This window comes from Mytilus edulis, chromosome 13 (genome assembly GCF_963676685.1).
Source record: "Mytilus edulis chromosome 13, xbMytEdul2.2, whole genome shotgun sequence".
Classification (NCBI taxonomy): Eukaryota; Metazoa; Mollusca; class Bivalvia; order Mytilida; family Mytilidae; genus Mytilus; species Mytilus edulis.
Window position 1 is genome coordinate 4,694,772 of NC_092356.1, and position 26,626 is coordinate 4,721,397.

General features: G+C 33.1%; 1 protein-coding gene and 1 long non-coding RNA gene across 5 annotated transcripts in view; one reads left to right on the forward strand and one right to left on the reverse strand.

Annotated features, from left to right (window-relative positions):
- Positions 1 to 3,785: 3,785 nt before the first annotated feature.
- LOC139501752 (echinoderm microtubule-associated protein-like 2) overlaps positions 3,786 to 26,626 on the reverse strand; it is a 66,569-nt gene continuing 43,728 nt past the window's right edge. For 3 of the 4 annotated variants that reach the window (XM_071290895.1, XM_071290894.1, XM_071290896.1), the window contains 17 exons: positions 25,990 to 26,136; positions 25,248 to 25,323; positions 24,770 to 24,958; positions 23,922 to 23,985; positions 21,971 to 22,072; positions 21,172 to 21,267; positions 18,622 to 18,783; positions 17,960 to 18,118; positions 17,459 to 17,572; positions 16,409 to 16,546; positions 8,638 to 8,769; positions 8,125 to 8,281; positions 7,622 to 7,719; positions 7,072 to 7,159; positions 6,382 to 6,477; positions 5,689 to 5,819; positions 3,786 to 5,249 (listed from right to left, as the gene is read on the reverse strand). In XM_071290895.1, coding sequence (XP_071146996.1) covers positions 5,106 to 5,249; positions 5,689 to 5,819; positions 6,382 to 6,477; positions 7,072 to 7,159; positions 7,622 to 7,719; positions 8,125 to 8,281; positions 8,638 to 8,769; positions 16,409 to 16,546; positions 17,459 to 17,572; positions 17,960 to 18,118; positions 18,622 to 18,783; positions 21,172 to 21,267; positions 21,971 to 22,072; positions 23,922 to 23,985; positions 24,770 to 24,958; positions 25,248 to 25,323; positions 25,990 to 26,136 — 2,093 coding nt within the window. In that variant the 3' untranslated portion in view covers positions 3,786 to 5,105. The remainder of the gene's footprint in view (positions 5,250 to 5,688; positions 5,820 to 6,381; positions 6,478 to 7,071; positions 7,160 to 7,621; positions 7,720 to 8,124; positions 8,282 to 8,637; positions 8,770 to 16,408; positions 16,547 to 17,458; positions 17,573 to 17,959; positions 18,119 to 18,621; positions 18,784 to 21,171; positions 21,268 to 21,970; positions 22,073 to 23,921; positions 23,986 to 24,769; positions 24,959 to 25,247; positions 25,324 to 25,989; positions 26,137 to 26,626) is intronic. The other variant, XR_011658647.1, reaches the window with a different exon arrangement.
- On the forward strand, positions 16,450 to 24,071 carry LOC139501753 (uncharacterized). Its single transcript, XR_011658648.1, has 3 exons — positions 16,450 to 16,590; positions 17,986 to 18,108; positions 23,939 to 24,071. It is a non-coding gene; the product is annotated as an uncharacterized lncRNA (long non-coding RNA).

A 26,626-nucleotide genomic window follows, 5' to 3' on the forward strand; every position in this document is an offset into this window, starting at 1 on the left:
TTTTTCGTCGTCTGTTCAGATACTTTATTGAGCTGGGGACAACCCATGCTTTGCAAATTTTAGGGGGGGCGCACGCCCGCCACGCCCCCGCCTAAATCCGCCCCTGATTCCCGTTTGACCTGTAAGTGTCCGTGAAAAACGTGACTATATATACGTGATCACATATTTGGTTAATTTGATTAAAAACAAATACTAAGACAAGTCCCAATGTTCCCTTTGGTAAACATGGTAACGTAACTAATTCTAAAAATATCTAATGAACATAATCTCGCGCATTAATACAGACGTGACTCTTATGCTATAATACATAGACGGACGGGTCGTATATTTATTTTGATTGATGTACAAGTGCCGTTGACGTACTTCCAGGTTATATGTTTTGCCAACATACTTGACTGATAGGGACACATGCATTGTCTATAAATCTTTAATTATAAAAATTACGATGCTGATAGTAAATTATAATACAAAGACGGACGGGTTGTATCTGTATATCTATTTTGATTGATGTACAAGTGTCGTTGCCTTACTTCCAGGTTATATGTTTTGCCAACATAATTGACGGATTGGAACATATATATTGTCTATAAATCTGTAATTATAATTATGCTGCTGATAGTAAATTATAATACAAAGACGGACGGGTTGTATATTTATTTTGATTGATGTACAAGTGTCGTTGCCTTACTTCCAGGTTATATGTTTTGCCAACATGCTTTACGGATCGGAACATATTGTATATAAATCTGTAATTATAATTATGCTGCTGATAGTATCAACAAAGAAATGCTGATTGTTTATTTTTATGATTTTATTGTCTTCTTTCCTACCAGTGAAATATATTGTCGAGATATACTTGTTGTTAACTGCAAATTATCGGTTTACTTATATACTCAATCAAGACTTATTTTGACAAAAACTTGAGGCAGTTCGCTCTCTTCCCCCTTTTCCAGTATTTTTGAAAGTTGAGACGTTACTCCCAATATTTGAAAATATATATTTACAAAAGTTTTATACTATTTTATACTAAAATTTATATTTTTTTTTGGGGGGGGGGTACGTGGTCGATCAATGGGGGAATGTACGCTCTATCTTCTACGCTTCCTGGATCTACCTCTGCACAGTGTACACCGTCTGTTTCTATAATGGCGAATAATTTGTATATTAAGATTCAAACAGTCATAAGGAGTTTGAGTTTTCAATTCGTTAATATTTGTTTAATAGCAACTAACCTGCAATTACTTTGTTTTTTTTTTTAATGTATCTGTAGAACGAATTACTTTTTGTTAGTTTAAATCTATTTATTTATAGTGGATTGGTAAACAAGTTTTGCAACTTATATTAATACCTTTCTACTTTCCGAGTGCGAGTGCTGCCTTTTAGCGGCATTATCCTACTCTTTTTCGATATCTACAAGGGTGTCTTTTTCGTCCAAGAGATATGGCTCTCTTAGTTTTTGTTAACGACATGTTAACAGCCAAATTTAAATATTTGTTGGGGAGATACCGGTTTATGAATTTTTGAAACTTCAAATATCGTCTCTCCAAAAAAATAACATTTAAGCGAAAGATTTATAATGTGCAAATTTTAAATAAAAAGTGCAACTATGTATCATTTGTATTGCACTTGACGTGTCAGTTTTCCGATTCCAAATATCAAAAGATTTTTCTCTCTGTTTTATTCAAATAGTACATAGATATACATTTACATATTGACCGTGAAGACATTTTCACTTAAACTTTTATTTCAATTGATGTGAAATCGACAAAACTAATTTGACGTCTCCGTTTACATCTGCTATGCAAAAAGTAATAACAAAAATACCGAATTCAATCGTAAATTTAAAAAGGGGGGTCAATAGAACCTTATAGAATTAGCTGTTAGACTTTATCAGCTATCGAAACGAACGGAAAACAATGGTCGGTCAAATTCCGAACTTGGTACAGCATTTTTGACAACTATGTAGTTAAATCTCCACACTGATCATCAGTAAAGTGCATCTGTAAATGAAATCATATATGTATATATAAATCAGCAGTTTAGCTTGTACACTATTTTTGACAAATACGGACGCACTGTAAATAAAAGTACCCGAGTGACGTCATCCTACTTGCGCGTTTGGCTTCCGAAATTTAAAATTATACACAGCTACATCATATTGTTATAAGACAGACTTAGATATTTGAAATTACTGAAGTTGTCATTGGGAGTTGTTGCACGATGTAAAACCTGACTCTAACCGGCTCTTTCCTTCTAAAGCGCAGAATTAAACCTGGACCAAAAACTCTCATGAATTACTGAAAAAAATATTACAACAGGGTTTTCGATATCACAAACTAGTCAAAACAATTACTAAATTTCATCATCGGTATAAGGACATCATTCGTAAATATAAATCAACATGCAAACATTTTATGTTACTTTCAGGTGTTTCACATCCAATCTGTTATGTTAAATTTCTTTACAGAGTACAAAAATGTCGGCATTCACCTCAAAAGCTCAAACCTGGAACAGACTTAGTCGGAAGAACTGTTTGCAGGTCAATATATGGATTGCATTTTTAGTTATTAATATTGATTCACTAATATCGTATCATAACTACACACATGTATTCTGAAACGAGTTGCTGAAATGTTACGAGTTATGTTCTCGTTTATTTTATGATGGTATGATACTTTACCCCTTATTAGAGGAAGGGATTGTTCTTGATTTTCGAATGATAAAGACATAATCTTTCAAACATTTCTTTTAGGTCTGGATCTGGCATGTCATTTACTACTCCATTTTAGTAGTCATTTGTTAATTTATGTATCATTGTCATTTTTTTTGCTTAGTTTCTTTTGTTACATGTACCTATTCTGACATAGGACTCGGTCTTCTTTTAAACAGAGTGTTACTGTACGTATTGCTGTGTGTGTGGTTTTTTTTTAATTCTACATTGGCTAGAGGTATAGGGGGAGTTTGATTAGTTGTTGCTTGCAACATTAAGTTGCAATTATTCACGCATATTCAGAAGTAGATTCTGCAAGTTGGGACGAACTGGACGACTGAGGATGTAGTCTATCACTAGATATGTTTGAAGAGAGATCAAACGTTTGCCTTGAAACAGGCCTACTACGAACGTCTTTGATGATTGTTGCAAAAGGTCCTTTAACACAGAGAGAACCTAACTTTCGTCATACTTAATTTATCGGATTTAACGTCCCCAAGTTGACCAGACGTGGTTGCTCATTTATAAATCCCAAACTACTTTGCATGGTTAAGGTTACTGCCGAAACGGCTTATGTCTACGGATGACCATATATATGTATACCACTGTCAATTCTTGAATCGTTTAAAACCATTACCAAATAATTAACAAGTACTGGTAATTCATTAATTATTGCGATGTTTACATTTTTGCGAAAAATGAGATAGGATTATAATCTAAAACTGCATTTCTTAATGTCTTAAATGACTAAATCGCAATAATAAATACAAGCAATGGTTTCTGAATTTACCGTATATAGGGACAATACTCATCAAGAAAAAATGTATATTGTAGCTGGCCATACAGAAACATATATACATTCTGGCCCATATGTCATACAACTGCTCGTCTTATTACGTAACAGTTAATTTTGGTCACTATAAATGAGGGGGAAAAATAAGAGAAGGGAGGGTAGTATAACAATTTTGGGCAAGAAAACTGGAATACAGGAACGGTTATTTATATGGTAATTCATGTTTGGTTTAAATTTATTTTATTTCACTGTCATTATATTACCTAATAAAATAAACAATAATTTGAGAAAAAATGTATTTATTAACATAACAGTATCACATTTGTTTTAAAAATGGACGGATGATAATCTAAAACTAACATAGTTTGATGTTCTAAGTAATAATACATAATATATGACAACAATTTTAAATATAAATAACTATGAACTACTAGCATAACAATTACACATTTGTATTGCTTTGAACAAAAGAGAATGGTAAACATGGTAAATGACGAAGCATCAGAAAATTGCTTTTGCAGAAAGGTTTCACATGGCCAATTCTCTTTTCCACTAATTATGAATTGATAACTTTTCGATAGATGTAGTCCCGAATTACAACGAAAATAAACGCCCAATCCTTACGTCTTGAAATAGTCACGGTCGTCCCTCAAAAATGGGACAGGCCAATACAGAAAATAAAAATAAAAAAAACCCATATCAAATCATTAGAAGTTCAATACACATCTAAACTTTTGTAATGTATTAAAAGGTTTCATATGATACAGTTCTTAGCACAAAAAATAAACTAGCAACTAACTAAAACTATGCGATACAATTCTAATTGTTGATATTCACATATATTCCTTACAGTAATATGAAATCTTGAATTTAATACATTATGACTGATTAAGTCATCACAAAATAATTACATTTATTCAACATTAAGCTATGAAGTTAAATACATGAATACAATGACATATAAATGCATAAATTAATACAAATGAAATTAGAAGAAATATACTAATATAACAGTCATAAATGGAAGGAGGTATATATGAATCATAAATGCAAATTTCGTCAAATTTCATTTAAAGGACACCGTTCTAAAATGCGATACAACTAACTTGATATAAGAAATGCTTACATCTGTTCTTTTTGCTACTTTTGCACACTGGTATTTACAAACAAAGTACAGATATCTTGAAAAGTTTTGTAATCAAATCATTTCCAAAGTATATAGTCCTCTTCAATATTATTGCACTTTTACTGGTTTCATTGTCATATAATTATCTTATTTTAATGGAAATTGTAAAGCAAAGTAGATGAAAAAAAGCAATTTGTATGCTTTAACAGTATAAAAAATAGATGAAATAATTCCTCTTGGTTGACATTATAAGTGTTACAACATTCCATAAAACATTAACCTGGGCCTAGTCTGTCAGTAAAATAACTCATAATTGAAGCTAAAAGTCTTCTTTAGATTTATTATCAGGATTTCTTTGAATATCCCGCAGATATAAAACAACAGATTTAATTTCAATCTATTATATTTTTTTTATGAAAATACAAATACATCAATGATAGCAGACAGGGATAGTACTAATGGTCCCACCATATTGTCTATGAAGATACAAATGCATCAACGACAGCCCACAGGGCTAGTACTGGAGACGATCCCCCAGATGTTATAACATTCATATCATCATACAAGAAGTTAGCTGCAGTTACGTCGTTGGAATAGAGCTTCACTCCGCGATATTCAGGCTGCAAAAGATATTTGATAATCATGATTAGACATTTCAAATTGTTCACAAAATATCCATCCTAAATCAAATAATTCCAATGTTGGCAATTATTAGTATGCAGTCTTTGACTTAGTTGGTTCTGATGGATTTTGTTTTGTTTTGTCTAGAAATGTCTTTGAACATTTTGATATTTGGCGATTGCATTGTCTGTGTTTATTAGATTATTTTCGATTGCACCCTTGTTTATTCCCGTTTTTTTAATTTAGTAATTATTCATTTGAATCAGACTTCATACTTATATGAGTACATGGTTATAAAATCATATAGACTATTTTGAGAAAAGAAAAAAAGTAAAGTTTAATGCAAAAATACACAAATGAAATTTGTTTGTAACCAGTTAATGAACATTAATTAAGAATATGATGAGAATTCTTTGCAACCTTTTTGTTAAATTTTACCTTTGTTGCGGCACACGGATATTTATAAAGTCTAACACGGCCTCTGCTATCACCAGTCAGTAAGAAATCCCTGTAGTTAGAGCGATGTACAGCATTTAATTGTGTCCCGTTTTCCATATTTGTCCAAGGACCTGTTTGAAATAAAACATTTCTATGAATACATGTAGGTGTGGGTATGTATCAACGAAAACAACACAAATAACAAAAAGACATCTAGAGTTCGTCGCCCTTCCTTTACAATGAATACTTTTTGTACCTACTTATGTAAAAAAACAAGTGTAAATATATAAGAATAAATTTAACAGAGAATTATCAAAGGTATGCCCATCAACACCAAATCATCCAAATGCACCCCCCTCCACAAAAAACCCCAACCAACCCAACATTACGATATAGATAAGACAACAGCTGGTTACAGATGTATACACTTATGTATGTTTAATGGTCAAATGTAAACAAGATGTGGTATTGGTGTCTAATTATGACCTAAAGTATTTGACATCCATGTGATTTGGTTATTGTCGGATAGTGGTCTCATTGGCAATCATAACTTCTTTTTATATCAATTCTGTCAGCAAGTCTTTGGACCCTATGCTTTTGTTCCGGTCGTCTATAATTTACCTACAGTCACTTTGATTTCATCCAGTCTGGCACCAACTTAACATTTAACTAAAGGATGTCAGATAAACTGACCTATTACTGGGTATCCTGTAGTACAACTGTATATATGCCAGTCTGCATCGCGTAAAACACGAGGATCACTTATTCTTAACTTCTTCTCTATATCCCCTGTATAAAAAAGATAAAAAAAAAAATAAGAGCAAGTAAATATAATTTATAAAGTTGACCACCGATTGTTGTATCAACGGCATTATAACAGATCAGTTCGGATTATAATATAGATTATCTATGATTAATCAAATAATAGAATGTTCTATTTATCTACCAACTCAAAGACCATTCCCTGTATGTCTTGACTTTTACATTGCTGAAGTATAAGTTTGAAATTATTCCAATTTCTCACACAAAGGAAACATAATCTATCTAAGAAAAAGACGAATACAGGTCCCCACAACACTAACAATTACTAGTGTTGAAAATTAAAAAAAATTGGTATGGCGTTCATTATCACTGGAGTAGTATATATTTGTTTAGGGGCCAGCTGAAGGACGCCTCCGGGTGCGGGAATTTCTCGCTACATTGAAGACCTGTTGGTGACCCTCTGCTGTTGTTTTTTCTATAGTCGGGTTGTTGTCTCTTTGACACATTCCCCATTTCCATTCTCAATTTTATCTGTTTTCGAATTAATACTTATGTGTAGTATACATTAGTTTTCCTTTAGATGTGTGAAACACTTAAAGAGATTAGAAGATAAAGACTTACAGTTGATCATATTGTATTGTCCATCCGTACTTTGAATGTACTTGCTGTCTCCTGACCAGTCAATATGTGTGACAAAGGTTGGATGACCCTAGGGAAAAATGAATATTGACATATTTATACATGATATTGGAACGAACATTTGATTTTCCGTGGAGTGTGATTTTAAACATGAATATCCTAGTAAGAGTTGAAAGCAATTATGTGTGCACAATACAGGACGTAATGTATATTCTGCAAGAAACAGTGGAATAAATAGTGAAAATAAATTTTAACAAGGCAAGCCGCCACAAAAAACAATAACCATAGGGAACAGTAGAAAATATTCAATCCGAAAGAAATTCCTACTCCCTCCTCCTAAAATTTATTTAATCCGTTATGATTGACTTCACTTTTTTGAACTAACTTTGACCCCCGTATTTTTGTTCTACATTTATTGCAAAATGCAATTTTGTAAAAGAATATTAGTTTTGAAAAAAATCTTGACTGTTGTTTTAATCTTATTTTGTTTAGGGATATTTACACTCAAATGCAAATATAACATTTAACCTACTTTCAGAGGCCTTGAAGGAGAATAACCTTGACCTCCGTCTTGTGCATCCAGTATGTGTAACAGTCCATCATGGCTACCTACTGCTATCATTGTACTATCTATAAAGCAAAAAAATATATCAATACACATTTCATAATTCACACACAACACTCCTACCGTGAAACCGGTGAAAAAAATCATAAGTATTTCTGATTAAGAAGAATTTCAATATAAAGTGCAAAAATAAATCAAAGAACATATCTTGAAAGATCCGATCTATCTTCATTCGATGTGAGTAAAAGACACTGTTATATATATATATATAGTCAATAGATGTTTTAAACAGTATTATACATTTTTTGTAAATGCATAAAACCGGTCCAACACGGATCTTCGATATATTGCAAAATTAAAGAAAGTATTTTCAACCGAGATGAACATTTTCAAGCTAATGTTTTTACTCAGATGATAAGTAGATGTTATATACAAGATTCCAAATGACGTTAAATATTACTTAAAACTACCTGGTGAGAAGGAAATACAATCAATGCGGTATTTGCTAACATCTATTGAGGCAACATGCATTCCATTATGAGCGTTCAGGATTTCAATATTTCCAGTCTGTGTTCCTGCAGCAACCTGTCGACCTTTGAGATCCGCTGACAAACAGCAACCAGGTTTCTGTAAAATTAATATTCATAATAGATTTATTGTAAATTTCCTTTCGAGGACATTTTTGTATGAATTATCTTTAATTTTTTTTTTAAGAAATCTGAAATTAAGAAAAAGATTAAAACATGTTTAAAATGATATTTTTCTGCTTAGCAATTTCTAATCTGTTTAAATATGAGGTTCGAAAAATACATCATATATTTTACACGAGTTATCTATATGGAATCTATTTTGATTATATAATTTTAATTCTACTTTTTATTTTCTAAAACCCACTTTTATATGTTGCTTCATATATCAATCGTATGCTGACATCACTACATAGTGTATTTTATATTACCATCATAAAACATTGTCCAACTTACCCCTATTTGTGATTTCCAAATGATTTTGTGTCTTGTCGTTGACCATTTTATCACCATTTTGTCAAAGGAAGTTGTGAAGAATGCCGATTCGTTTGGATGAGGAGCTATTGCCCATATTTCTTCGCTGTGTCCCTGTAAAGTACAAATATAGTAAAGATTATTCTCTTTGTTTAACGTTTAAAAAACGAAAACGACACGTCATGAGTTTCATGTGTCATAAGCACTTTTCGGTAAAAGCATATTGTAATATTTTAATGTTCTGTAAATATTGACCTCTAGTTAGTTTGGCTTTATAACTGTTTATTTTGTGTACAGAGAAAATTAATGACGCAAGGCTAATTTGACAAGTTGCTAGTTTATTATCTGCAGTTAAAGTTGAACTGTCAGATGTGATTAAGACCAGAAACGATGTCCTGGTGTGTAGGATAATAAAATTAGTTATGCCTATTTGTTTGTCTAGAGATGAAGTAATTGAACTCTATGATAAGGTCAGTTGGTCAAGAGACTGAGATTGTGTATCAGCTGTGATACTGTAAGGATGTGTATTCCTTGAAGTCTTGAATCAGTTAGATTCTGGAGGACTTGTATTTAAAGTTTATATGTTTAAACTTTGTAGCTTACTTTGTCAATGTGTCTGAAGTAATGTACATTTGTAAATAAACTTGTATATATAAATACCGTATTATTTAGTTACTGGGAATTTACCACAGGATATATTGTCGTGCCATAGATGGCTATGTCCGTCCGTCTGTGTCGGTGTTGACCTCCCCTCGATCACGTTACATTTTTTGGTGGCAGCGGTGGGATATTATTAACATGGATTAATTATATTCAGGGATTGATAGTAATAGTCCGATAATTTTGTGTGAGAGGATTATAGCAAATGGAATAAAATATATTTCTTGTGCGTAAATAAAGTAACTGTAATTAAATTGTTATAAAGTGGATAAACGTGATTCTTCTGATAAAGAAATCTATTTCGGAGGTGCAAGACCTAAAGTATCAATGGATACGGGAATAGGATTAAGTTCAACTGTGTTATCATCTTCAACGCCTAGAATGATTGAAACCCAAAGAGAAATTCAGCGTTTAACCAAAGAGTATGAAACTCTTCAGGAAGAAATTTCAAGTGCTCCGACTCCGAGAAGATCGCCGATTCCATCCGTGTTCCAACCGTTTGGTAATCAAGGGTCGCATTCATCCAAGCGTATGAAAATTGAAAAGCCAGTTGTCCCACTCTCAAAATATGATGGTTCTGTTCCTTGGGAAGATTATAAAATTCAGTTTGAAATGATATCCGAATTAAATTGTTGGACGGATAATCAGAAAGCAATGTTTCTTGCGACAAGTCTAAGTGGGAATGCGCAAAGTGTTTTAGCCGATATTGATCCGATAAAGCGTAAAGATTATCAATCGATATGTTCAGCATTAACAAGTAGATTTGGAACCGAAAACAGAACAGAGCTTTTCCGTGTGCAGCTTAAGAATATCCGTAAAAGAAGAGATCAAGAATTGCCAGAATTGGCGCAACATATCAAGAGACTTAGCCGTAAAGCATATCCCAAAGCTCAACAGGAACTACAGGAGATGTTGAGCCGAGATCATTTCATTGATGCATTAGATGACGCGGATACACGGTTGCGTATACATCAAGCTCACCCAAAGACACTCGATGATGCAGTTAAGTTGGCTGTTGAGCTTGAGGCTTTTTATATTGCGGATAAACAAAGGGACAAACCTTCAAGTGTTCGAAATTTTGCTATTTCGGAAAATTCAGAAGTGTCTGTTCAAATTAAAACACTGACTGATGTGGTAGAAGAACTTCGACGTGAGCTTCAGTTTCTGAAAAGCGATATGAGTCAACCGAGACGCGGATTTAACAATAATAACAACAAACCGGGAAAAAGAGGATGTTGGACTTGTGGAGAGACAGGCCACATTAGAAGAAATTGTCCTAAACATGACAAAAGTAACACAAATTATCAACAAAAAGACAGAGTGAGAACCGGTCGTGTAGCGAGTGGCGATGGAGGAATGTATATTTCTGGTAAATTTCAAGGTAAAAGCATTCAATGTTTAGTAGATACAGGTGCAAATGTGACAATTTTGAACAGTAAGGTATACGATTCTCTGTCCGATGGAAACAAAGTCGTGTTGCGTCCAACACATACAAACATGAAACTTGCAGATGGAAAACCTGTTAAAGTAAGAGGAATAGGTCAAATGAACGTTGAAATCGGAAGGACATTTCTCAAACACGATGTGTGGGTAGCGGATATAGATGCAGATATAAGCTGTATAATCGGTTACGACTTCATGAAACAAAATATGTGTTGCATTGATGTGGCTAACAATACAATGACTGTTAACAAAGAACAGATATCGTGTGCAGTATTAAATACACAAGGTGTGCGATGTTGTCGGGTTGCTGTGTCAGAGACAACAGTTATTCCGCCGGGTGTCGAACAGATTATTCCGGGGAAAGTTATTGATATTGGTTATGCTCCAGGTTGTAGTATGTTAGTAGCTTCAGATAAATTCGTGGAGAAACATCAGCTCATGTTGGCTAAAGCAGTAGTGAATTCGTCATCAGATGTTGTTCCGATGCGAGTATTGAACACGACAGATAAGTCTGTTAAAGTATACGCAAATTCAATTGCTGCGACATGTGAAGCAGTAACCATACTTAATGAGTCAGTATGTCCTCAAGAACTGTCAACAGAAGATATTCCTGAACATTTATCTAGTTTATATACAAGCTCATGTGGACATTTAAATGAAAACCAGAGAGAAAGACTCAGAGCCTTACTTTTGATGAATCAGAGTGTATTTGCCAAAGATAAGTGGGATATAGGACGTACCGATGTTGTAACGCATAAAATCAATACTCAAAATACAGACCCCATTCGTCAAAAACCGCGCCGATTGCCATTTGCTCAAAGATCAGAACTAGCTTCTCAAATTGATAACATGTTGCGCAGTGACATCATTGAACCGTCCGAGAGCCCATGGTCATCACCCCTAGTCCTTGTAAGAAAGAAAGATGGTTCTACGCGGATATGTTTGGACTATCGCAAGCTCAATGATATCACAAAGAAAGATTCATTTCCGGTTTCTCGTATAGATGATAAACTAGATGCGTTATCCGGAGCAGAATGGTTCCATGTACTTGATCTTCAAAGTGGTTATTTTCAAGTGAAATGTGATGAAAACGACCGTGAGAAAACTGCCTTTGTGACAGAAAATGGCCTATATCAATTTAAAGTGATGCCAATGGGTCTTTGTAACGCACCTGCAACGTTTGAGAGACTAATGAACAAAGTTTTGAAAGGTTTATCATGGCAAACTTGCTTGGTATACTTAGATGATATTATTGTCTTTGGAACGAAATTTGAATCTACACTACAGAGACTTCAGGAAGTGTTTGACCGTTTGAGTATGGCAGGGTTAAAACTAAATCCAAAGAAATGTACCTTGTTTCAAAAGAGTGTTAATTACCTGGGACATGTTGTTTCTAAAGATGGTGTTCGCGCTGACCCGTCAAAGACTGAGGCCATTAGTAATTGGCCTAGTCCGACAACAGTAAAAGAAGTAAGGGCTTTTCTTGGAATATGCTCGTATTACCGACGATTTATCTTTGATTTTGCAAAATATGCACGACCATTGAATAAGCTTACTGAGAAGCAGACATTGTTTGAATGGACAGATCTATGTGAAGAAGCATTCAACATTATGAAATCAAAACTTTCTAGTCCGCCGATTTTAGCGTATCCGGATCCGTCTGGTTTGGAGTTTATACTTGACACTGACTGTAGTAATTCTGCGCTAGGTGCAGTGATTTCGCAAATTCAAAATGGCCATGAATAGGTTATTGCGTATTACAGTCGAGCGTTATCTAAATCCGAAATTAATTACTGTACTACAAGAAAGGAACTTCTTGCGGTGATTAGCAGCATCAAACACTTTCATTGCTATCTTTATGGAAGAAAATTTACTGTTCGAACTGATCATAGTTCATTGCGCTGGATTACTAAATTCAAGGATATAGAGGGGCAATTGGCGCGATGGTTAGAAGTATTAGGAACCTACGACTTTGAAATTGTGCATAGGCCTGGATTAAAACATTCAAATGCAGATAGTTTATCGAGAAGGCCGTGTTCAGATTGTTCACACTGTGAAAAAGTAGAATTGAAATATGGTGTATCTAGTACACAGTGTAATGTTATTAGCGATAATAAATCTAATGTGTCAAATTCAAATAGTTGGATTAATGGTTTATCTGATAGTAAAATAAAATGTGCCCAACGGGAGGATAAAAATTTAGAGTTGATTATCAATTTGATGGAGAATAGTGATCATAAACCTACTTGGCATGAAATCTGTTCGGAAAGCGTTGTTGTGAAGGCATTATGGTCACAATGGAAACGACTTGAAATACGAAGCGACATCTTATACAGGAGATGGGAAGACGACACAGGAAATAAAATTTCGTGGCAACTAGTGGTTCCAGATAGTTTTAAAACGAACATTCTAACAAACCTACATGATGCCGTAACAGCTGGACATTTGGGAGTTAACAAAACGTTAGGACGAATAAGAGAACGATTTTATTGGCCAGGCGTTGGGGAAGATGTCAAAGAATGGTGCCGTCGATGTCATCAATGTGGTTCACGTAAAAGACCTCATAAAACATTAAGAGCGCCAATGAAAACATATAATGTGGGAGCTGTTATGGAAAGAGTTGCTATGGACATAATGGGACCATTACCGCTCTCTGAACGGAATAACAGATACGTACTAGTTATCCAGGATTATTTTTCGAAATGGGTAGAGGCATACGCATTGCCTGATCAGGAAGCAGAAACTATAGCGCAAGTGTTTGTTGAACAATTTGTAACGCATTATGGTGTACCAATGCAGATTCACACGGACCAAGGTACAAACTTTGAATCAAGACTATTCCGTGAACTATGTAAACTCCTAGGAGTGGATAAAACGAGAACAACTGCACTTCATCCACAATCTGATGGGATGGTGGAGCGTTACAACGCAACGATGGAAGCAATGCTAGCTACATGCGTAAATAAAGATCAGAAGAATTGGGATGTTCTACTTCCATTACAGATGATGGCATATCGTAGCGCGGAACATGACACGACTAAATACTCACCGAATGTGATGTTATTCGGGCGTGATGTAAGACATCCAATTGACTTGTTATACGGAACTGTTAGTAATAATGAGAATTTTGATAATCTCCCGGATTATGTGATGCAAATAAGAACATATTTAGACAATGTACATGAATTTGCGCGAGAAAACATTCATAATGCCAGTGATAAACAGAAATGGTATTATGACTATAAAGTTAATTTTAAACCGTATTCTGTTGGAGACGCCGTATGGTTACACGATCCAAAGAGAAAAGTTGGGATTAGTCCGAAACTACAGTGTAATTGGGATGGACCTTATCTTATTATAAACAGTATTAGTGACTTAGTATACCGCATTCAAAAGTTAGAATCGTCAAAACCAAGAGTTGTTCATTACAACAGACTTAAACCATATCATGGAGATTTTGACAATTGGCTAATTAAAACTGTAATTCAAAGAGACACCGAGTCTCACGCTACCGCAATTGAAGAAAATAACATTGAGTCTGACATTGAATTGAGTGAAAATGAACAGTGCGATATGTCTAATTTTCCAACGGACAATATTGAATACGGTCGCGGTCATCGTGTGAAACGTCCACCCAACAGATATGTACCTGATTAGAACTTTGTTGAAAGTATGAACATTTAAAATTGAAATGAACATTGCATGTTTTCATAATTATGATTGAGTTATTTGATTTATTTTATTGTTAAAATTTTGATATATTTTGATTTTCGTATATTTTTATTGCGTATTTTTGTTTTATTTTTGAAAAGTAGTCTTCCATACTTTGATAAGTTAAAGTTATTTTTTGTTTACATGTGAGACACATGTTTTTCAAAGAAGGAGGCAATGTAATATTTTAATGTTCTGTAAATATTGACCTCTAGTTAGTTTGGCTTTATAACTGTTTATTTTGTGTACAGAGAAAATTAATGACGCAAGGCTAATTCGACAAGTTGCTAGTTTATTATCTGCAGTTAAAGTTGAACTGTCAGATGTGATTAAGACCAGAAACGATGTCCTGGTGTGTAGGATAATAAAATTAGTTATGCCTATTTGTTTGTCTAGAGATGAAGTAATTGAACTCTATGATAAGGTCAGTTGGTCAAGAGACTGAGATTGTGTATCAGCTGTGATACTGTAAGGATGTGTATTCCTTGAAGTCTTGAATCAGTTAGATTCTGGAGGACTTGTATTTAAAGTTTATATGTTTAAACTTTGTAGCTTACTTTGTCAATGTGTCTGAAGTAATGTACATTTGTTAATAAACTTGTATATATAAATACCGTATTATTTAGTTACTGGGAATTTACCACAGGATATATTGTCGTGCCATAGATGGCTATGTCCGTCCGTCTGTGTCGGTGTTGACCTCCCCTCGATCACGTTACAATATCGATGAAATTTCTAATATTCAAATTCTCCCATTATTTAAAAATTCCAATACAATATGGCTCCTTACATTAGGTAAATAAAGCATGCGTTTTAGTGGGAGACCTATACCCTGTCGACCCACCCTGCCTCGACTCGCTTAGTCTTCATGCGATTCCATCGTTTTTTGTTTGTTACCTTGATTTGCCTGTCTCTATCGATTGACGATAATTTGTAAACCGGTAACATAATTGCCTTATTTGAGGATAAATGTTCGAAATATGGATAAACGAACGAAAAAAGTATTTGTAAATTCGGACATTTTACACCTGAGCAACGTTCAATATACATACGTTTATAACATTCGTTTTAATTTATATATCGTGCTACCGAAGTGTGGGCTAATGGGCTGATGGTATTTTGTGGACTTAGAGTCAACGTTCATTCGCACATTCTTTATGGCAACTATAATCATGAAGCATGTTGGACTTAGAGTCAACGTTCATTCGCACATTCTTTATGGCAACTATAATCATGAAGCATGTTGGACTCTCCCGTCACACCATTTGCGAGTATGGAATTAAGAAACAATGCTAGTCCGTCAGAAAGGGACGATAAATTGCTGACCCGTGTTAAGAGAGAGCAATATCTTTTGCACGTAAAAGACACCCAAGTAGATTTCGCAAAAGAGCAGGCGAATGCCGCTACAAGGCAGCACTCGCACCCGCAAATCGGAGAGGGATTAATATAAGTTGTAATAACTTTAAACTAAACTACTCCTGAAACATAAAATTCTTATTTCAGCTATTCTTCTACTATATCTTGGAACAAAAATCTAGACTACTGTCCATTGATTTCAATGCAAAACTTTTAATGCTGATCAGAATATTTTCCGGAACCAAAACCTGCCGGATTTGTTTTCTCTCAATCGATTAATAACTTTCGAACAGCGGTATACTACTGTTACATTTATTCATCTAAACAAAAATATATGTACTTCGTACAAATAACATAACATAGATGTCTGTTACATGTGTTATGCCTGCTTAGATTTCTTCTTTCCTATTATCACTATTCAAGTATTTCTTCTATATTTTGAACACTTGTGGATGTTAAACATTGGTTAACTAAATTTTGTACTGTTACTTTAAAATTGTTCTGCGGATTGTAAAAGCCAATTCATATCCAATATTTGATTGCACCTACACTCAAATTATTAATGCATTTACATCAGACTTACTTGGATAAGAAATCTAAATTTATCTTGCAGTGATCCATCAAGAACATATCCTTTTGATGTTCCAATATACAACCGTCCATCAGCACTGGCACTATTCTGGGGTATGATAGTTCTGACATGACCTGTGGCTTCTGGTAGCTAAGGTGAAAACAATGACTATAGCAATTTATATGATATAAATGGTTCGTATTTTTGTAAGATTATTTAAAATCTGGCGAAGTAAAATATGTACCGTGAAGGTTATTCAAAAAGCTGAATACAAAATAAGCAATCGGCAATTAACTCGATAGCAATATCGATCCAAATTCGATTCATAGGCATCGTATTTGATTCACAAATTTGGACTCATTTCTTTTCGTTGAGTTAGGAACAACTATGTGTTCGTAGATATTTGCAGTCGTTGTTTTGACAAAGTAAACAAAAAAAGCATACAGAAAATGTTACATTAATATTCACCCTTCGACTTCAGAGCTTAAGAACCAATTCTATCTGACCTGCTTCGAATGCATTGTAGTGATCGACGGAATATGTAAGCTTTTATATCTTTTTTATTACCGGGAAGTAATCCAATCTGAATATATTATATCGGCAATGCAAATGGATTTAATAAAAGACTTATAGATGCTTTACGTAAGAAGATTATGAATTATGTCGGAAAGTCCTAAAGTATTTTAAACATGTTGTAGACCTTGATATTTGTTTTCATATATCGGCAACAATCAACCAATGATATTGCTTAGATTAACATTTGATGTCTGTTCGCATCGATGTCAAATATAATGGAATTTAAGGCGACTGTCATACATGTGAGAGGTGTAGCTAGCTATAAAACCAGGTTCTACATTAGAAAATTCCTGTACCTAGTTAGGAATATGATAGTCCATGTGTTTGAGCTTTTGATTTTTCCATTTGATTATAGTGACTGTCGTTATTAAATTTCCTCGTATTTTTGTTCAGTATTTTTGTTGAGTATTTTTGTGATTTTACTTTTTGATACCAATTCCAACCACATTATTCTTAATTACGAAAAGAAAATTGTATGCTCCTTACCACTCTAGCATTTGCAGGCCTATAACCGTTTATACTGTCCCACGCACGAATTTCTAATCCACCACCCGTCATCAACGTGTTGTCCATTAGCATATACAATGAAGAAACGGGATGCTAGAAAACAATATGAAATATGTATTTAAGTGTAGGTATATCTACATGTATCTTACTGACCGTAAGATGCTTAAAAATGAAATTGCTATCAATAAATCGATTTTCCAAACTAGCCAATATATTTCGAGTAATTTTGCTAAATGGTGAGCAACATTCTTTTTATCTTATCATTTTAAATGTATTTATCTGCAACTAAAATTGTCTACGGTTTAAATGAAGGCAATAAGGTTGAGTTTGAAAGAATCTTTACTCTAATGTTGTATTTGAAATGATAGAAGCTTACAATACAATCAAAAAATGAATTTCTTTCATTAACATCGAAATAAATTTTGCATTCAGTATACATAGGATATAAATGTTTTAGCCCATTGTTCCATTAACAATTACCTTATGTGCATTCTTCATCGTTTCAGACAAATCCAAATTGATACTAAAGATGTATTCAACATCAGGACTCCATACTGTTATGGTACCACTGGAATCACCAGTTAGAACATCCCCTTTGGCAGAGAATGCGAGTGAACATACTTCATTTGGTATGTCGCCCTTTAAGTAAAAGATAAAGCTATCAGATAAGGTCAATTCACCAATTAAAATCTATTTTCGGATAATCACTGCAACATACTTTATAAATAACAAAACAAATCCGAGTAACTTCTGTTGGGTCATCCACTTCGGCGTTATTGTTTTATCTATATATATAAATCTCTTCTTTAATAGTATTGCAGGAGTGCTGTGAATAAACTCATTATAGATACAAGTCTTACAATTTTGTACGCCAAACGCGCGTATCCACCATTTAATACTTAAGAAAATGCCTGTAACATGTCAGGAATATGACAGTTGTTATCCATTCGTTTGATGTGTTTGAGCTTTTGATTTTGCCAGTCTATAAAAGACTCTTTAGCGACGCTCAGTGGATTTTTCTATATATCTTGATTTTTACAGTATCTGAACAGAAAAGCTGTATCCTCTAGGCTCACAAATTTGACTGAGTAAACCAGTTGGTTTTTTTTTTTTTATATATAAATGGTAAATGTTTTACATACTACAAAGAGTCCACTTCTTTTATCCCTCATTATTCTTCCTTCTTTATCCCTCACTGGATCCCAGAACAGCTTCCAAAAATATACATGCTGTTGTCCATATGTAATTAGAATTGTGTCGTTGTATTTGTAAAAACACGCTGCTTTTACTGCAAGGTTTGACGTCTGAAGCAAAAAAATATTATCATTGTATATCCATACTTCAAAAAATAAATGTTTGTAAGATGAGCAAACATATCAGATTTTTATAAGATAACAATTGACACAATTATTCATTGAGACCAAAGGCCACTAAAGTTAGAATGGCTGATAATGCCAAGTAATTTGGTTAGACATGTATTAGTCTGGTAAAAATTTGATATTGATTCTTCAAAAGGTAAATGATTTTCATATAATCATGTATTAATTAGGTATTTCAATTGAGCAAAGGATTATTGTTAGTAAAATTAAACACAGATCTTCTAATATTTTCTGAACTTTAACCCTATTGACCTTCTAATATTTGCTGAATTTTAACCCTATTGACCTTTATAAGTCAAATTGACAAAAAAACAATCGTGTAAATATTCGTGTTTGTCTATAACATCATAACATTTTGACATCGTTTCCTAATATAATCGTTTTAAGTTTTCATTATAAGGTTCATTTTCATTTTGTAAGAAACATATCAGGATGATAAATGAGTATTCGGGACAACTAGTATCGGCATTAAACTCTTTATATATGGAACGCCCGAAATCTATTTTTAAAATGGCTTTCAGATACTGAAAACTGACAAATCTTCAAAGAAAGACTTTGAACTCGCAATATAGGTGTGCATGTCAGTCGAGAAACAAATCATAATAAAAAGTGAATTTCAGTGTAACAAAAAGTATAAACACAGACAATGAATTAACTAGGTAGGTGGTAATGGTGAAAATTACTGATGTTTTTACGTACAACAGTAGACAGTTGTTATTTTCAAAAGCGTAGCATGTATTTTGTAACATCTTTAATGTGCACAGTGAGGTAGTTGAACATATTTTATGCACACACGTTTGTCACACACGGGCATTTGTGACATGCAGTTGTGAAATGAAACATAGTGCAAATTGTGTACAGACCTTTTTCTATTGGAGGTAAATTGAAAAATATGAAGTACTTTCAATACGTTTATTTTACTTATATTTTCATGTTAAATTGCGGAGTACTTGATTGTTTAGCAAATAATTGACAGTCATTTTGAACATGAGTAGATGAATTAGGCATTAAAGAGTAAGCAAAGAACTGACATATGATAACAAGAGGTGTATGCTATCAAGTGTATTAAAAATAGATCAGTAAGACCTCTTGTGTTCTAGTCAATATTGAATAAAATAGAGTTATGTTGGTTTGGTGGCTTTGTAACTTTTGTTAATCGTTAACGATTTCATTTCATCGTCTGTACAATGTTATAACAAAATGTTTTCATATCTTGGTTAATTATTATTTTTTATACTTTTAAATTGATTACATTTAATTTCCACACTTCTGATATTCCTCACTTCCTATGATTATGTACGTCGAACAGAACACAAACCACCGAATCAGCAATACCGTCAGGATAAAATGAATATATTTTAAGAAGATGGCTGTACCAAGTCGAGAATATGTCAGCTGTTATCCATCCGTTGGATTTGCTTGAGCTTTTGATTTTGCCATTTGACAAGGGACTGCCTGTTTTAAATATTCCTCGGTGTACGCTATTTTTTGGTATTTTACTTTTGCAATTACCATTAAATCATTAATCGCTTGAACTACTTGTTAATCGAAATAAATTCAAAAAAAATATAATCATCGACGATGGAAGTTTTTAACGACCTTGACTGGCTAAGCAGCCCTTGCACGGTCGGTATTAATCATCGTGTAATACATCATAGTCAGGTATTATTGACTATTTCACCTATTATGTCTGTTTTGTTAACGCATCGTTGTAAATATAAGGGAATTTGATGCGACTGTCATACAAGTTTGAGGTTAATCGCTATAAAACCAAGTTCAATCCACCATTTTCTACATTTGAAAATGCCTGTACCAAGTCAGGAATATGACAGTTGTTGTCCATTCGTTTGATGTGTTTTATTATTTGATTTCGCCATTTGATAAGGGACTTTCCGTTTTGAATTTTCCTCAGAGTTCAGTATTTTTGTGATTTGACTTTTTAGCAATCTATATTTTGATTCGCTTTAATAAATTTTTAAAGTATTTTTTTATAAATCAAAATACAATTTCTTATTAAAAGTTACCACGATTATGATTTAGTACGCCAGACGCGCGTTTCGTCTACATAAGACTCATCAGTGACGCTCATATCAAAATATTTATAAAGCCAAACAAGTACAAAGTTGAAGAGCATTGAGGATCCAAAATTCCAAAAGATTGTGCCAAATACGTCTAAGGTAATATATGCCTGGGATAAGAAAATCCTTAGTTTTTCAAAAATTTCATAGTTTTGTAAACTCGAAATTTATAAAAAAAAAAACGTAAACATTTGAATTTTGAACACTTTTAAGTGTAAGCTGTGTCAGTACATACCGTTGTCTTGGCCACCATTCGTTCTTTCTGCCAGTCCCAGATACTAAGGACATGTTTTTCTGCATTATCCATCACACAAAGGAAGCTACCATTACTCTGAAAGAGAATCAAGTTCAATGATATCCGTTTAAAACGTTTACAAATATTCGAATTTAAAATTAAACGAGATGTCCATTTCGGATGCTTAGTGCTTCTGTTTGGCAAACATATTATGTCAAATGAACTCGGTTTTTTTTCTAGAAAAGGTCACATTTTAAAATTATTAGAAACCACACCAGAACCTGTGTTTCACGAGTGATTTTGAAAATGTTGTATGCAATTTATCTGTAAAGCTCTAAATCTTTAAAAGGTATTTTCTCAATTTTCCAAAGAAGTCAGTAAATTTTAATACAAGTGCAAGCATGAAAATATAGGTATTGTGTTTAATTTTGCCGTTACAAAATTTTGGAATGTTTTAAAGTAAGGAATATATCTTCTTCTTAGTCTTTGTCCTACTTTGGTGACTATTATAGTGTTTGTCAGTTTCCATTTATAAGCTCTTTATTGTTTAATAAGTTTTGGATTTTCAAATGGTTTGGTCTTTAGCAACAATGAAGAGACATATTTTGTCAAAGTTTGCATCTAGTGCAGTACAATTACTAATTTTATTTCAGTTCAGATATATCAGCACATGTTTATCATGTGACAAATATGTCGAAAAGTTATTATTAGAACACAAAATTTGTTTACTCCGGAGGAAGACCCGTGATAAACTGTCTCTTGTGCCAACAAACATTGATGGCGATAAAACAACATTTACCTGTTGCGAAAAGTTGATCGATAAGATCCCAGAATCAAAGAATCCGACACCAATGACGTTCAATGTCGTTAAAGTCTTACAATCCCATACCCGAATGTGAGCCTGTTTGGAAAAAAATACAAATGATTAATAAGCTTGTGTAATTTATCACACACCTTTTTTTACTTCTATGAATAAACAAATGTACTTATCTTCGTGGTGTTTAATATTTGTAGCAACTATTTTTATGCCGAATTTGGTAAAGCTCTTTTTCTTTTGTATTTTTCTAATAAAACTATCTATCAACTAGTTCAATTCATTACCCTAAAGAGATTGTAAGCGCAAAAAAATCCCTGAACTCTGTATTTGTTTTTTAACATGACAATAGTATGTTAGCACTTTTAACAATCAATATCTATTCTTCCAACCGAGTCTTTTATCATTTTCATATTTAAGGGGGTAGACCTTGGTGCAGGGAGATAACTCTTTACATCAGTTATGCGTTTGCAACAGGCAAGTTCATCAACATATTTTAAGCATTTACCTGAAACAGATTGAAAATAATCTATGTAACCTAGAAGTTTAGAATATGTTTTTCAAAATGGTTGACACAAACGTACTGATGATTTTAAGAGTTATTTCCCTTAACCTAGGTCTACCTCCTTAAATTGCATGTATTATCAATTTAATTTGCCACTGCTATTGTAGAGTTAACATAGTATAGATAATGTACGTTATGCTATGTGTAAACACTTATAAGTATAAGAACAAAACTAATTCAATTTATCTATCAATGTCCTTATACAGGATGTTAATTTTCAGGATTCTCCCAAGTGCATCATAGCGACAACTTTGTTTAATTTGAAATGAAGTATTACGAAATATAATTGTACTCAGCTGTCGTAAAGATGTTTTCAGTCGATGGACATTTTAAACCTGAAATTATTTCCTTGTAACTTTAATTGAAATGATCCCAAATGACGGCTAAATGGACTTTATGATGACATAACTCAAAAATAATATCTTTTTATTGGTAATTTGACATAAATTAAAAGGAGGAAATAGATAGTGGATATTAGTCATAGAATACGAGTTTATAAGATCGAGTACTCGAAAGAATATTACATTCTTGGAATAAGTAGGGTTTTTGGGCAATATCCTATTACCAACATCATTGTTCATTTAGATATGAATGCATATACAATGTTATCATCTTGCTGTAAAATTTTGGATTATGTTTGGAAATTTTTTGCGTCTTCTTGATTTCTTCAAAATATATATTCCCCAGAATATCAGGGTCATTTGATTTTATGGACATATTATCGATACAATAACTTCCTTGTCTATACAGCTTTTTTCCAAACGTGTACATGTTTAATACTTTACGTAGAGTACTTAAACGTATCTTAATAATGTTCTTTTCGATACTTAAAAATTAATGTACCATTTCAGTACAATAATTTGAAAGTACTGGATTTGCAATTTAAGTTGAAAGGTATAGTTTTTATGCTTTTAATATATACTGCATTTTAGGTATACAAACAATTGTGTTCCATGCAATTCTTTTAGTTAGTCATTGGGCTTTCTGTAGACTGTCCTTTCAATCCAGTTTTACAGAGATACTGACTATCTAATGTACGTTAAGTCAAAGCACTTCACAATTTAGGTACCAGACGGGAACTTTAAATATATCAATATAATGGAATTATATGCGACTTTCATACAAGTGAGAGGTTTGACTAGCTATAAAACCAGTTTATTTCACTTTTCTACAGTAGGAACGGGTATACATGTACATAGTCAGGAGTATTGACAGTTAGCTTTTATTCGTTTTATGTGTTGAGCTTTTCAATTTGACATTATATTAAGGAATTGCCTTTCCTTGGAGCTATCTTTGCAAAACATTTCACAGAAAACGATATCTTTACGACACAAACCCCTCTATAAAAAGGCTGAAATCTGTTTAAATTACCTTGTTTTCTTTTCCAGCCATCTGAGCAGATGCAATAGACTTGTTAGTCGGATTCAACGCCATACTGAAGAGTACAAAAAGCTATTGTTTAGAATGCAAAGAACATACAATGCAAATGGAGAAAATGTTTTCTAACATAAAAATAAGAAGACCTGATATGATTGCCAAGGAAACAACTATTCGTCGTCTAAGCTTGTTATATGTCATATAACTATTTCGAAAATTAATAAAATTTGTTGGTTCAACAATTACAAAATCTGTTTCCTTCTCTTACATTTTTCAAATATATCATATAAAACAATATCCGAATTAAAGAATGAGTTTTGTTTTATGATATCAGAAAATATATACAGAATTCATCATCAGTATTACATATTATATAAATCGATTTTCAAAAGTGACAAACTATATACATTAATTTTTCAAAGAGTCGACCATGTGCAATACCGTTGTTTTAAATAGCTTCCAAGTTACATCTCAAAATATTAATATTATCATGTCATCAATAAGCAAAAAGTCGCATGCCGAATACGTAAATAATTTAATAGTTTGCACAACGTAACAATGATAAATTATCAAAACTTCCATATGATGGTTGCAATGCATTCTAATTAAGTAATTCCTTTTATGTATGAACAGTGTAGCAACTGCATGATATTTGAAATAAAAATGTATTCAAATATGGAAATGAAGCTCTTTTTTTATTTAAAGATAGTTTACAAAAGAGATGATTTCAGCTTCCCAATTGTGAACTTTCCATATATAAATGTGATGCCCCCCGACCAGCTTGAGATATGACCAGCTTGAGATATGACCTGCTTGAAATATGACCGTCTAAATGGACATACCTAGTTACTTCTTCTGTATGACCTAAATACAGTCGTTGTGTATCCTCTCTATCTTTCACGCTGTCTCTATCTTTGTCTTTATTCCTGATGTATTTATACAACACGACAACAGAAGCAACCGCATACGCGATCTCTCCACTGGATAAAACGAAAAGATTACTGCTGTTTTCTTTCGCATGGTAGCCATATCTGTTTATAGTTAAGATTTTTAATGTGAATTCACAACCATGCCAATTTCGGAACTTTGATTGTAATACACACAATTGCTTGAATTTTTAATTTGAAATAGCGAATAATAGCAAAATAAAAACGATAACTTCAAAATATACAGGAAAACATTTATTCGCCCTTTTTAAGAAGACAACATCAAATCTACTTGTTTCTAAAGTTAAAAAAGGGAACCGTAAGTTAAAAAATTCAGAAGTTAAGAGTGCAACCCCCTTTCTCTAAGATAATTATACGAATACCAAGAGGATACATCCATTCAAGTTTTAATTTCCGGTCTGGTTTGCCGGCTTCATCGTCTGGATATGACATCGATGGCGGGTAGTATCCTGCATAATAGAAATGGAATTCTTACTGTTCCTTTTACAAATAGATCAATCTTGTTATCTTTACAGTTATGTTTGGCCGATTAAGTAGGATGAAAATATCTTAGTCTATGTATATGTTTTCATTCTGTAATGCCCAAATACTGAGACAAAAGACATCTAGTTGACAAGCTAGTATTAAAAGATATCAATACAATTTGTTAGGCTCGTAACTGTGCGCAAATGTTGAAGTGAATGAATTGAACAGAAACCAGAAAATAAAATCAGTACCGAAAAAAAGCAATATCACAAAAATACTGAACTCCGAAGAAAACCCAAAACGGATTAACTAAACGACAAAATCAAAAACTCAAACACAGCAATAGAATGGTCAGCATCTGTCTTATTCCTGGCTTGTTTCAGGCACAGTTAAACTCTTAAATAATACTATAAACTTTAGGATAACAAAAATTTAAATAAATGCAAGTGATCAAACAAAATATAACGTATAAAAAAGCTTTAAATTTTATTCAAACCTTTGAGATTCGCTATCAGAAAACTTGATTGACAAATTTGAGAATAAAAACCATAATGGGGTCTGTGTTGATGGAACAAATAAAAACTATATGCTGCTACCAATAATCACTTTAACAAAGTGTTATGTAAACTGTGTATTACATGTATACATACGTCTTATCTTTCCATTGATGAGAACACTGGCTGAGTCGTCTTCTAAATTATTATCTGATCTACTGGTACTAAAACCATTCTCCATTGGTGGTGGGGAATCTGAGTTTGAACTTCCAGACATGTTCAGTTCATCAATACTTTGTAACTCTACAGAAATTAAACATTAAAATACCGACATGTTTAGATTATCGATACTCTGCAACTCTACAGAAATTAAACAGTAAAATACAAGACATGTTGAATCTTTAAAACGATGTAACTCTACAGACATTAAACAGTAAAATACCAGACGTGTTTAGATCATCATACTCTGTAACTCTACATACATTAAACAGTAAAATATCAGACGTGTCTAGTTCATCAATACTCTGCAATTCTACAGAAATTAAACATCAAAATACCAGACGTGTTTAGTTCATCAATACTCTGCAATTCTACAGAAATTAAACATCAAAATACCAGACGTGTTTAGTTCATCAATACTCTGCAATTCTACAGAAATTAAACAGTAAAATACCAGACGTGTTTAGATCATCAATACTCTGCAATTCTACAGAAATTAAACATCAAAATACCAGACGTGTTTAGTTCATCAATACTCTGCAATTCTACAGAAATTAAACATCAAAATACCAGA